This window comes from Dermacentor andersoni, chromosome 10 (assembly GCF_023375885.2).
Source record: "Dermacentor andersoni chromosome 10, qqDerAnde1_hic_scaffold, whole genome shotgun sequence".
In the NCBI taxonomy this organism is placed as follows: domain Eukaryota; kingdom Metazoa; phylum Arthropoda; class Arachnida; order Ixodida; family Ixodidae; genus Dermacentor; species Dermacentor andersoni.
Genome location: NC_092823.1, coordinates 60,328,422 through 60,340,521, shown reverse-complemented (window position 1 = coordinate 60,340,521; position 12,100 = coordinate 60,328,422). Strand labels below are relative to the sequence as shown.

The following is a 12,100-nucleotide window of genomic DNA, read 5'->3' as shown; positions in this document are numbered from 1 at the left end:
GGCTGTGGAGGCATTATAGATATCTTTCAGTATATTTACATATGGCTCGTCTACACGCTGACTTCGTAATGTCTCCATGACTGCTGAGGTTTCGACTAAATCAAACGCTTTCTCGTAATCAATGAAAGCTATATATAAGGGTTGGTTATATTCCGCACATTTCTCTATCGCCTGATTGATAGTGTGAATATGGTCAATTGTTGAGTTAGCCTTTACGGAATCCTGCCTGGTCCTTTCGTTGACAGACGTCTAAGGTGTTCCTGATTCTATTTGCGATTACCTTAGTAAATACTTTGTAGGCAACGGACAGTAAGCTGAACGGTCTATAATTTTTCAAGTCTTTGGCGTCCCCTTTCTTATGGATTGGGATTATGTTAGCGTTCTTCGAAGATTCTCTTACGCTTGAAGTCATGAGGCATTGCGTGTACAGGGTGGCCATATTTTCTAGAACAATGTGCCCACCATCCTTCAAGAAAGCTGCTGTTACCTCATCCTCCCCAGCTGCCTTCCCCCTTTGCATATCTCCCGAGGCTTTCTTTACTCCTTCCAGCGTTACTTGTGGGATTTCAAATTCCTCTAGACTATTCTAAGCCCCGGTCGCACAGGACGTGCCCGCTTTTTAGCACTGTATATGCTTCACTTGCCCTCCTAACTTCACTGAGCCCTATTGTATCCCATTTAATGCCCGCTAATTCCTCCAATAGCACAGCCAGATTCGCCTCACTAGCTAACATTCTAGCGTTAAACGTTGCCAGGTTCCGATTCCAATGGCGGCCTGTCCGGAACCAGGGATTCTTAGCACCCTCTGCTGCGTCGCAGGTCTGACCACCACCATGATCTTTTGCTTCGCAGCTGCTGGGGACTGAGGGGCCAGGGTTTTATTGTTGTATTCATATAGGAGGTTGTGGCCAAGTACTGCACCAGGGTGCCCAATCCTGCTCTGGTGAGGGAGTAGGTTACAGGTTCTGGTCACCGGGATCAGGCCGCATTCCAGGCTTGTTTATGCAATTTTTTCAACACGCGGATTTTTTTATTCAGGTGGAAAATTGCGCGGCACCGGGTTTCGAACCACGGTCCTCTTGCGCGCGAGGCGGAGGCTCTACCTCTACGCCACCACTGCATTCTGATAGGTTTAAGCGCTTACAAAACAAGGAGATTTTAACACGCAACTTCTGTTTATATAAGGCTCCATATCGGGGTTAGCTTTCACGTTGGCTGACTTGACACCGTGGTTCGTGAATCTAGCGACACTTGCCTATATTCCGCATGTTGTGCTTTTACTTGCGAAAATTTCGACTTTAGAAAAAAAACTTTTACCAGCGCACTTAACTACGCCGGTATGTAACACAAGCATCACCGACGCACCAACGAAGATACAAGAGCATAGTAACTGACGTAACCCTTTCACAGTGGAGCTGTTAGAGCCTCGCTGGGTTTCTCTTTACGTCCGGAGCTTCCCCGAGATGGGGGAGAGAGAGCTGAGCGAGAGTGAAAGCAGAGTATAAAAATAGCATCGCGCAGCATAGCGACGCAGCGAGGGTGAATGCAGCCTAGCGGGAGAGAAGGAGCGGCGCGCCCGCGAGCGAGGAAAGCGAGCGACCATAGGTAACCTTTCCGCTGTACCTTTCCTCGCACGCGAGCGAGGAAGGGTACAGCGGGGCGTGGCTTTTCTCGCGGCGCTCCGCGTTTCTGTGCAGGCGCGAGTAAGAACACATGCGAGAGAGAAAAATGTGGGGTCCTTTGCTCCTTGTATAGACGACCGCACGCCAAGTTTCATCCTAGACGCCAGGGGTGCGATTTTGTAGAAATGACTTTTTTCATGCCAATGCCTTCTCGCGTGACGTCACCGATTTTGGAAATTGTGTGTACGTAGGCACGACGTTTTCTTGGATCGTCCAATCAGAAGCTCCCTTCATTGGCCGGATGTTTCTTTCGTATTCTCTTCTCTTTTTCCGGGACTGTATAGCAAATTTGTTTTGTAAAACGGCACTTAATAAAAGCGGACTTCCATGCTGCGTAAAGCAAATTCATTTTGTTACAGTACAACGCAAAAGCTGCCGCAGTCCAAAGAAATGCAAACGCAAGTGCTCTATTTTTGAAGTCGTAGCCACATAGTAGTCGGATGTGCATCCAATCCATGCCGTTGAGCGCAAGCAAAATGGCAGCCTTTGTTTACCTGTGAACAGCTGACAGCCCCTAGCGTGTCTGTCTGAACAGCTGACAGCCCCTTGCGTGCCCGTAATTGCGGCCCCGCCCCCGTCAGATACTGATTGAGGTGAGTAATTATTGCTCGTGTAGTGCTTGCATTGTCGTGTGGTTTTCGCTGCATGTCTGACGTGTGATAATTTCTTCTTTAGGAAGAGCCAAGAAGAATTATCCGTAGCCCCCGAGGGGAAACTTTGCAACATAGTGGATCGAGAACTGTCAAGGCATTTTCCATAGGGCACCGCCATGACATAACGATAGCTTCCTTAAAGTTATCGCTGCATCGGTAATACTTCCTGCACTGATACGCTCCGAGAAAGAAGCTGCTACAACATTAAATGTGAGTAGTGACTTCACCTTTTTTTACATTAGTGGTATAAAAAGGCAGAAATAAGTCGTAGTGAGCACTTTATGCAGGCGCTTAGCTTAGACAGAATGTTTGCCTCTAAATTTCTTACTGTGCTGCGGGCCGGCTGAAATTCCCAATTTGACAAAGAGAAAATGGCAGCAAAAGGGCCGCGGGTGTCCAAAGAGCAGGCGGCTATTCTCGTGCAGTTCATCGAGCAGCACCCATACCTGGCGAGAGCTTCTACAGAGTTCTCGCCACGTATGACTGCTGCTCGAAAAAACGAACTGTGGGAGGAGGTGGCGGCGGTGCTTAACGCACAGGGGCCAGCCGTAAAGGCCACCAGCCGTTGGCGGAACCATTGGGCCAAGATGGCCCATAAAGCGAAAAAAGAAGCGGCCAGGGCCGCGAGCGAGAAGAGGTGAGCTTCTAATGATGCTGACAGTAACGTAGTTTCACGTTGTCGTTGCTGCCGTGTTTGCAGGGCTACTGGAGGTGGCAAAGTGGGTGGCGTGGACGGCCGCGTCCTCGACGTCCTTATGAGGACAGGAGGGGTCCTTGTTTCGCCCCCTGAGTACTTCCCCGATAGCGAGGTGCGTACATTGGATTTAAAAAAGTGTTGTTTGTGTGACCTGCTGTGACCTCACAAATTTTCAGCATTACATTGTAACACAATATTGCAAAATTTTTAAGCCCTTTTTTTTTGTGCAAGTGACAATATAGGTTATGTACTCTGAGCAGCAACTTGTGTACATGATGCGCATTGCACACACTGCTCGCAATGTCTGAACACTACTCTGATTGCAGGACGAGGCAAGTTCAGAGGAAGCTGCAGGGCCCAGCGGTTCCCGCAGAAATCTACCAGCGACAACTGCTTTCGTGGTGTCGGGCCCTGCAGCTGTTGCTGGGCCAAGTGGCCTTACACGTAAGGCAGTGACCTAGCTTTTGTAGTAGCATTGTTGTTTGCAGTTGCTGTATGATCTTGCTATGAAGTAAAGTACGTCACTCTGCTGTTATTACCGTTGTGTCGAACATCCAGCTCTCATTCATGGAGGAGAAATGCAACACTACAAATGACATCATGTTGTAATAGAGATTCCTTGTGCTTCTTAAGGGTTACTGCTACCAGCAACTTTCTGTGGCATCTTTTGCTCTAACTACCTGTTTTGTGAATCATTTTTGTAGCTATGCAGCTATAATGACATTTCAAAGTGACTGGTTAGGACAATCAATCTGTGTAGGTCGGATAACAGTGAATGAGCAGTCTTTGCTTTTGCTTTGCATGAAGAGCCACCGGCTACGCCCCAGGTGCTGCGGCCTACCACCCAGGTGCCTCAGCCAACCCCGCAGGTGCCGCAGCCAACCCCGCAGGTGCCGCAGCCAACCCCGCAGCTGCCGCAGCCAACCCCGCAGGTGCCGCAACCAACCCCGCAGGTGCCACAGCCTACCCCCCAGGTGCCGCAGCCTACCCCTCGAGAGCCACGGGCACCCCGTAGACAGCCCAGGCAGCAGGAACTTGATGGTGCTGTGATGACGGCTACTGCCGCATACGTTCGCCAGAGCCAGTTGGAGGAAGCCAGAGTTCAAGAGGACACTCGCTTCCGCCAACAACTGCTGGAGCAAAACCGGCAGGTATGTGCAAGGCCACAGATGTATATTTTTCTGCGTATGAAATTGATGAGCATATGACCTCTCTAGAAATTATATTAATCAGTGAACAAGCATAATGTATACGTGTAGTCCTGTGGTGATATCTTGTACACATTCGCGTGATATAACATGTGTAAATATCTACGCAATTATGTGGCAAAAAGAAAAAAGTGGCGTTGAATTCAAGGAAGCAGGTATAGCAATGTAACACATCTTAATGGAATGCGACGGCACAAGTTTGATGGGCCAGAAAGATATTTCCAGTGTTTGAATATACAATGACAAGACAATAGCCTGCAAATGGGGATGAATGCAACACACAAAGGCCCTGTTACTGAGCTTCTGTAATTAAACTAATTACACATCTTTGCTAACAGCACCACGAGGCCCACCTGCAGAGCCTGCGGCAGCACCACGAGGCCCACATGGAGAGCCTGCGGCACCTCGGGGAGGAGGTGGCGGCAATGCGGGAAGTGGAGTCTCAGCGCCTTGAAGTGCAGCGGCAACGCCTCGAAGTGGCGCGTCGGTCGCACGAGACCAACGAGCGCCTGCTTCAGCTGCTGCTGGCTGCACTGGGGCATGGTGGCAGCCAAGCCCCTCCCCCCTCTCAGGCCCCACATAATTAAAGGATGCAAAGGTAGCATAGGCAAGGAATTTGTAACTTATCTTAAAATTTGCTGATGTATTAATGATATGAAGGGCAAATATTGCTAGTTTGCAAATAAATAATTGCTGAAGTCACCCTTTAATGCAACCATAAGTAGCATAGCCGTTGCAGCATGAATTTTTTCTTCAAGGTTTACTTCAGCCATAAGAGCGTGCACACCATCAGGCTCACCTGCAAAAGTGCCTGTAGGCCTGGTGTGTGCGGGCATTCCGACTGTGGCGCTGCAATTTTGAGGTGCCTAGTTATTGTCATGTCAATTTAAGCACGACGCCACACTGCAAGTGTTCTACAATTTAATCCTTGTCATCGAATGGTGAAATTTTCAGGCCTTACTATAATGTCGAAAGCAACCTGTCAATATACACAGCAAAAAAGAAAAAAGTTATGAAAATTCCTTGCCTATGCTCCTTCTTTTTATTTGTAATGTTTATTTTTTGTTTGTTGCATATGCATATTTGTTTGTGTCACTACGTACTGAGCTGGAATGTCTCTTTTCTTGCACATCTGTCTCATTATCAAACAATTTGTTGTCATTCAGTAATCTTTCAGGTTGTGATACATTGTATTTTAGCCCTTGTGGTGCAATTTGTGTGTAATATTTATGCAGTTTGTCTTACTGAATATCATAATATGGTGCTATGGCTCTTTCAGTTTGAGCGCCACAACAGCATGCTCCTTTCACATGTAGTGATGTACCTATACATTTCGCTGTGATAAATATTCGGTTGGCATGTGATTTAAGCACCTGCTCATTTCTGTTTCTGGTGCAGTTTAAGCCAGTTGTTATTACTGTGTACTTGTGCAGTGTACAACAGTTTTCTTAAACGATGCATGCCGTTACCTGTGATATATTACGATGCAAGAACAATGTGATCCGATATTTATTCCAACGTGTCTGTGATATGTTGCATAATGTCTCTACTACTGAGTACTCATGATTCTCACACTTCTTCAATGTAGAGACTGTCGCATGTGATGTGTGCATAAACAAGTGTATGTTGAAAACTGAAATACAGAAAGGTGCAGTTTTCCTCTAGTGCTTTTATTTACACATCGCAACCACATTTCTAGTGCTAGCTTGCACTGTACAAATATTACTGATTAACATTGCTGAGTTCTGCTATATACAAGTGAGGTCACTTTGTTAAAATCTATCAACTGCTCGTGCGTGCACACACTTCACGGGAGCCACAGGGTTTGACATGTCGGATGACCAGTTGGACGGCATTTTCGTCACTCGAAAGGAACTTTGCCGTTGTTGCGAGACAAAATGGTGGAGGACCTAGAAGCTGCGCGTGCAACAGCACGTTCCATGGAGCGGAAGGTGTGACGTGCACTGTACATCTTGGCTTCTGTGAGCTTCTCTGTGCTAGTAGAAAGTGAGGAGGCAGGTGCTTATGTCCATCAATGCGTAAGGGGATACGAGTAAGAATCGGGCTACATGCATCTAGATGACGACAGCAGCAGCAAGCAAATTGTGGCAGACACTTTGAATATGCACTTATTTTTAGCTTGCTTTCAATCTCATATGTCACCTCTAACGATACTGTTTTACTTACTATAAGTGCAGGCTTTACATAACCCTTCACTACACAACTTTTATGTACCCACCGTGGTTGCTCAGTGGCTATGGTGTTAGGCTGCTGAGCACGAGGGATCGAATCCCGGCCACGGCGGCTGCATTGCGAAAACACCCGTGTACTTAGATTTAGGTGCACGTCAAAGAACCCCAGGTGGTCGAAATTTCCGGAGCCCTCCACTACGGCGTGCCTCATAATCGGAAAGTGGTTTTGGCACGTAAAACCCCATAATTTAATTTTTTTAACAACTTTTACATTTCTCAACAAATCATGAATGCTTTGCATTACGCAGACATCAACTACAACTTAGCACGGGAAATGTATCTGCAATTTCACAGCATGAAATGCACAATGCAATTACTTAAAACTGTGTGCATGCACCTAACGATGCTGACGCTGCTGTTGACGTCGCAGCTGCCGCCGCACGCTCCTCAAATAACGCATGTGCTGCGCACGGGTTGTTCCAAACATGCCAATGACATTGTCGCGAACAGCCCGCCCTCTCAAGTAATGCATTCTAGAGCCCGTGTTACGGGGCATACTGTGTGGCATGGGGTCGCCGTTATTGTCAAGCTCACTACTACTACTGCCGCTGCTGCTGTCGTCATCACTGTCATCGCCTGACTCGTCGCCTTCAGAAAGGCGAAGGTTGTGCAACACAGCACATGCCGCGACAATGTTGGCTGCACGTTCCGGCTCGTAGAGGAGGGTGCGATATCGCTGAAGACAGCGGAAACGGCTCTTTAAGAGCCCAATGCACCTCTCCACTACGGAACGCATGGCGGCATGTGCTGTGTTTTACTGCCCCTCGGCTGTGTGCACTGGAGGATGGCCAGGAACCGGGGTAAGGAGCCACGGCTCCAAGGGGTAGCCACTGTCACCTGCACAAAGATGGAAATAGTACATTGAGTACTCCGCTGACGAGAGGCAAGTTGTCAACTGAGGAAAGCTACAGCATCATTCAACAAAGGTAGACTTCAGGGTTGCAAGTCCCAAGTAAAAGCATGAGTTGAGCATGTCCATACCCGTCACAAACTCTTAACCAATTTACAAGTGTACGCGGTGCCTGCCACAAACAAGAAATCAACACTTGTTGGTGCTATCAATGACAGTAGTAGCAGTAATGTGTGTTCATTTCTTCTGCTTCTGGCAGCCACTGGGTGCAGAAAGCACTAATACGTGTTGCTTTCGTCAGCTCCTCGCAGACACATAATGTGCTTGTAACTTAACACTTCGAACATTGCCAATGGTGGCAGTCAATGTCTTAATTTTCTTTTTTTACTCCGGAATTACTGATGTTCTTGTGGTTTGGTTAAAAGTTTGGGTTGGAGCGGACACGGCGTTCTGCGCTGCTGAAGCGTGACTGCGCCAAAAAAAATGTTTTTTTCTCACCGAGGAGGTATTCCCCGGCATTCACGATGCGCCCCGCTTGGAACCGCCGGCGCAACCATGTCGTCCGCCAGACAAAAGCGTCGTGGTCCGACCCCGGTCGCATAGGGTCCAAGGCCAAGATTTTCATGTCCGCGTCGCAGATCTGAGGTAAAACGTAAACCAGAGAAAGTGCCCGTTGGCAAGAGCAACGTAACTTTCAAAAAGGATCGCAGAAAACGTGAGTTTTACTTACGAACATGCAGTTGAGGGCGTAGTATCCCTTGCGGCACATGAACACAGCCTTGCGCTCACCCTTGGGTGCGATGATGGCTATGAGGCTGCCGTCTACGCATCCGATGACGCCGGGGATAACGCCGCGCCGAAGGAAACCCTCCTTCACGGCTGCCTTTTCCTCGGCTGTCTTTGGAAAATGGACCCACTTGTTGCGGGCCCCTGCGTTCACGACAGCCTCTGCCACACGTCGCACGCACTCGCTCACCGTCGACTGCGACACACGGATCGTCTCCTCGCTCCCAACGGACGCTTGGAAGCTCCCGGTAGCAAAGAAGCGCAGCGCACACAACACTTTCCGCTCCACCGACAGTCCCGTCGCTCGCTCAGCTTCTAGTTCCCCCGCCAGTTCCTCGCACAACAACCGCACCGTTCCCTTCGAGAGGCGAAAACGCCGTTGAAAATGGTCATCCGGCATGTCAAACGCGTCGTCTGGCTCTCCCTGTTCACGTCGGCGACGGCGAAGAGCCACGGCCATAGCGATCAGAGGGGCGGCCATTTTTTTCATGCCTTCGGAAACGACCCTGCCTCTGGCCGTTCCAAAAATCCGTGCCTTTTGCTCCGCATAATGAGTGCCTCAACGTCACGATGACGATTACAGTTTTTGCGGGTTCCTGACGTCGCGTGATTGACAGACAAAATGGGCGCGGCCCGGTCATTTTCGACCAATGGCTGCTCAGTGATGGCGGCAAAAGGCATGGAAAAAGTAATAGAATTGCTACAAAATCGCACCCCAGCGCTCGTTTCTCCCCTGGCGGAACGATTTCACCTCCAACGGGGGTAGGTTTCCGCCGCCGCTTCCCTTCACGATCGCGCCCGCGTTCAGTTCGCGCTGCGGGCGAAACGTTTCTTGTTTGCGACGGCGCCTCTTCGGATGACCGGAAATTATTATTGTGTTGTTAACTGTCACGACAGCAATGCAAACATGAAAGGGTTGATGCCACCAGTGAAATTCTGCCGATTCACAAGAAAATCGTACGAAAAAAGCAGACGACAGACATGGATTACTGCGGTGCGCCGAGCGAAGTAAACAACTGGCAAACGAAGCGAGCTCGTTCATTGATCACTCCTAACTGTATGACGGTTTTAATATGTAACCCACATGAATTTAAGAATTACTCGGTACATAATCCTTTTATTCATATAAAAACGTTCAGTTGTTCGACGAGCGCTTGTCCTGTCTTCTTTCTCGCGTTTCGTTTGTGTGTGCGCTGCCCAAGAATGGAAACCACTTTTGTTGTATGCGCTAGCAGTGGCCGAAGTTCACGCGTGCCTAGGAATTGAATATGTGCACGATGCATTGAACATGACCGGAGTTCATTCCTGCTTCACCACTGCACCGATCGATCGAGTTACTGGACGATACACGCCCGCGTCTTGGTCGCGCCGGCATTGCTGAAGCGGGAATGATTACTAATACTTTCAACTTCCGCCTCTTGAGCACTGTTAAAAAATGGCCAAGCTGTCTACATTGCTGCCTCTATTCCATATTGTAGGGGACGTACTAGTTGAAGTTGTGTGCGCATGTCGTTTCCGCACAGTGTCGATGGAAATCCGTTGTCGCCATCAGAGCACGGATTTGTAGCAAACACATTGTGAGAAACTGCAAAAATGACTTTAGCTCGTATGTGCCGTATGCATGTGCCGCATCGTATGTGCTGACGATTTTTCCGGCGGCACATACGATGTCGTTTCCAATTACCTGCTCAGCGTCACTTAAATGTTTAAGCAGACGCTGCCCTTTCGCCGCATTGCAGCCATAAAAATAATCGTCAAGCGTACCGATCTTCCTAAAGGCAAATAGAAGCGTGTACAGTCTGTTTCACACTTAGGGGAAAACTCGGAACGTATTGCATTGCGATGCGGCAAGCAATGGAGTCGTGCGGCGGCAGCAGCTCGAGCAGGCGCAGGCGCTCGAGGGGCGGAGTCGTGATCTCCGTCGTCTGCTACGGCGGCGCGCGCTGGCCGCATTGTCGGGAAGCGTGCTACTGTCAGGGGCAGAGTACCGATTTCATCGGCACTGCGGGAGCTGAGCTGATATTGTTTACTAAAGGTTGTGTGGCGCCAAACTCTGAGCCTTCGTTAGCGATAATGGAGTTCCACAAACTTCTTTTAACAGCATGCTTCGTTTGTTCTTTCGAAAGGGTGGGGTACTGAGCGCGTGCACGTATATTTCTTCACTGTGTGTGCTACCGTAATAAGCAGCGACAAGACGCACCAAGATGTGCGCGCAACGTGCTCAGTCTTTGTTTGACTCGAAAGGAAAACAAAGCACTCAACAATGATTACTATGGGGGTCGAACACGATGAAACAAACGGGTACGATTAAAGGAATGCTTTAGGTTAAGACAATGAGCTGTAAGTGATTTTTCTCGACAATCAATCACTACACTAGACAGACCCTGCCCGCCGGCGGGGAATTGGACACGTCACGCTCGGAACTTCGGTTAGTATCTCGTCATGTCCCCAGCGGCAGCGATGACAGCGCTCATCCTGAAGGCAGTGAAGTGTAGAATGACTTGATCAGGGATGTGTTCATTCGCAGCACGTCTCAGTCGCTGACGATGGTGGACCGAAGCCTATCTTCGGGCGACTGATAGAGGGGATGGTGCGGCAGCGATACTTTCAACGAGCCCCAGACATTTTAAATGATGTTGGCGCCCACGGATTGAGGCGACCACCCCAAGAGAGTGACTGCGCGCTCTTCCAGCAGTTCTTGCACAACGCGAGCAGTGTGGATCGGCGACCTATCGCGTTAGAATATATAGTCGCCTTCCAGAAACGGGCCGTCAAGAATGTATGGATCAGTACGTCGTCTATTACTGCCCTGCAGCGATGAACTTGCCTTCGAGGCGTATCAGTGGGCGTCGCACAACGCTTAGTGAAGAATACCGGCTCATTTCACGCAGTAACGATGAGATGGGCGCCCTGCAACTGACAGTAGACGGTTTCCCGACAGTGCGGCCAGCGCGCGCCGCCGTAGCAGACGACGCCGTTCAAGATCCCGCCCCTCGAGCACCTGCGCGAGCTGCTGCCGTCGCCTGACTCAAGCGCTCGCTGCATCGCGATGCAATGCGCTCCGAGTTTCTCCCTAAATGTGAAACAGACTGTACATCGCTCTTCGAATGAAATGTCCACGCGCACACCCGTAGGCACACACCGCGCGCGGCACGAAACGTGCCCAAACACGCGCAGTGCAGGAGGCAATCAAGGCGGTGCGAACGAGAGATGGGAGAGGGGTACCACCCGCTAAAACAATTTTGCTTCGCATGCGGCGCTCTCAACGCCGGCGCAGCAGCGCCGCTCTCGGTGCCGTTCTTGTCTATATATGACTGGAGGAGGTTTCTTAGCGCGTGTTGTACGCGTTTGTCCCCTAGACATGCCGCATTGCGGTGTACGGTAGAGTTTGTTTACGCTCCGCCCCTGGCTGCCCGCGCGGTGAGGCAGTGGGCACGGACGCCCCATTTGGCGATCGCTGTGTCTGAAGGTGCAAGCTTCTGACTGGTGTTGTATAAGTCGCGGGTCGCTTTCTTCGTCGCGAAGATGGATTGCATATTTTACAACCACGGCTCCAGGAGGGCACATGTAACCGGCGAATGGAGGCCTCAGGAGAGCACCTGAGGTTATAATAAATCATGCGGCGCAGGTTCTCCAGGGCACCCAAGGGGTAGCGGGGGAGATCAAATCTGGAAGCAGGGCGGCCTGTCGGTTGAGGCCGCGGAGGCCGAAGCGTGCGAGGAAGTGTTCGCAGAAAAACTTGGCTGTCCGATCGCGGACAACCGGTCTTATACACCCCTGGCACGCGCAGGCCTCGGCGAGCCCCAACCCACGGACTAGTCCGGGTTCTAGCTTTGGTGTCCGGTTGCCGCTTTGGTGTCCTTAAGGCTCCACTAATATTGCGAAATATTGACACGTTGTTTCAATTAGTAAAATATACGATTGAATAAATATAATTAAGTCCAGCCGCCAACTTGCGACGCTAAGTTCAGT

The 12,100-nt window shown here is 49.8% G+C and overlaps 1 protein-coding gene across 1 annotated transcript; it reads right to left on the bottom strand.

Annotated features, from left to right (window-relative positions):
• Nucleotides 1–6,996: 6,996 nt before the first annotated feature.
• Nucleotides 6,997–8,528, bottom strand: LOC140213456 (putative nuclease HARBI1). The gene is made up of 3 exons (XM_072284692.1): nt 8,073–8,528; nt 7,841–7,982; nt 6,997–7,329 (listed from the first exon to the last, which is right to left on the bottom strand). The coding sequence occupies exons 1-3, from the start codon at nt 8,526–8,528 to the stop codon at nt 7,247–7,249; spliced, it is 681 nt and encodes a 226-aa protein (XP_072140793.1). The 3' UTR covers nt 6,997–7,246.
• Between the last annotated feature and the right edge of the window lie 3,572 nt (nt 8,529–12,100).

What these genes read in the sequence shown, in the direction of transcription:
- LOC140213456 (XM_072284692.1), bottom strand. Translation starts at nt 8,528, where the DNA reads ATGCCGGATGACCATTTTCAACGGCGTTTTCGCCTCTCGAAGGGAACG. An exon ending in ACGCCCTCAACTGCATGTTC is followed by an intron (nt 7,983 to 8,072) that starts GTAAGTAAAACT and finishes GTTTTACCTCAG; the next exon opens with ATCTGCGACGCGGACATGAA. An exon ending in TGCCGGGGAATACCTCCTCG is followed by an intron (nt 7,330 to 7,840) that starts GTGAGAAAAAAA and finishes ATCTTTGTGCAG; the next exon opens with GTGACAGTGGCTACCCCTTG.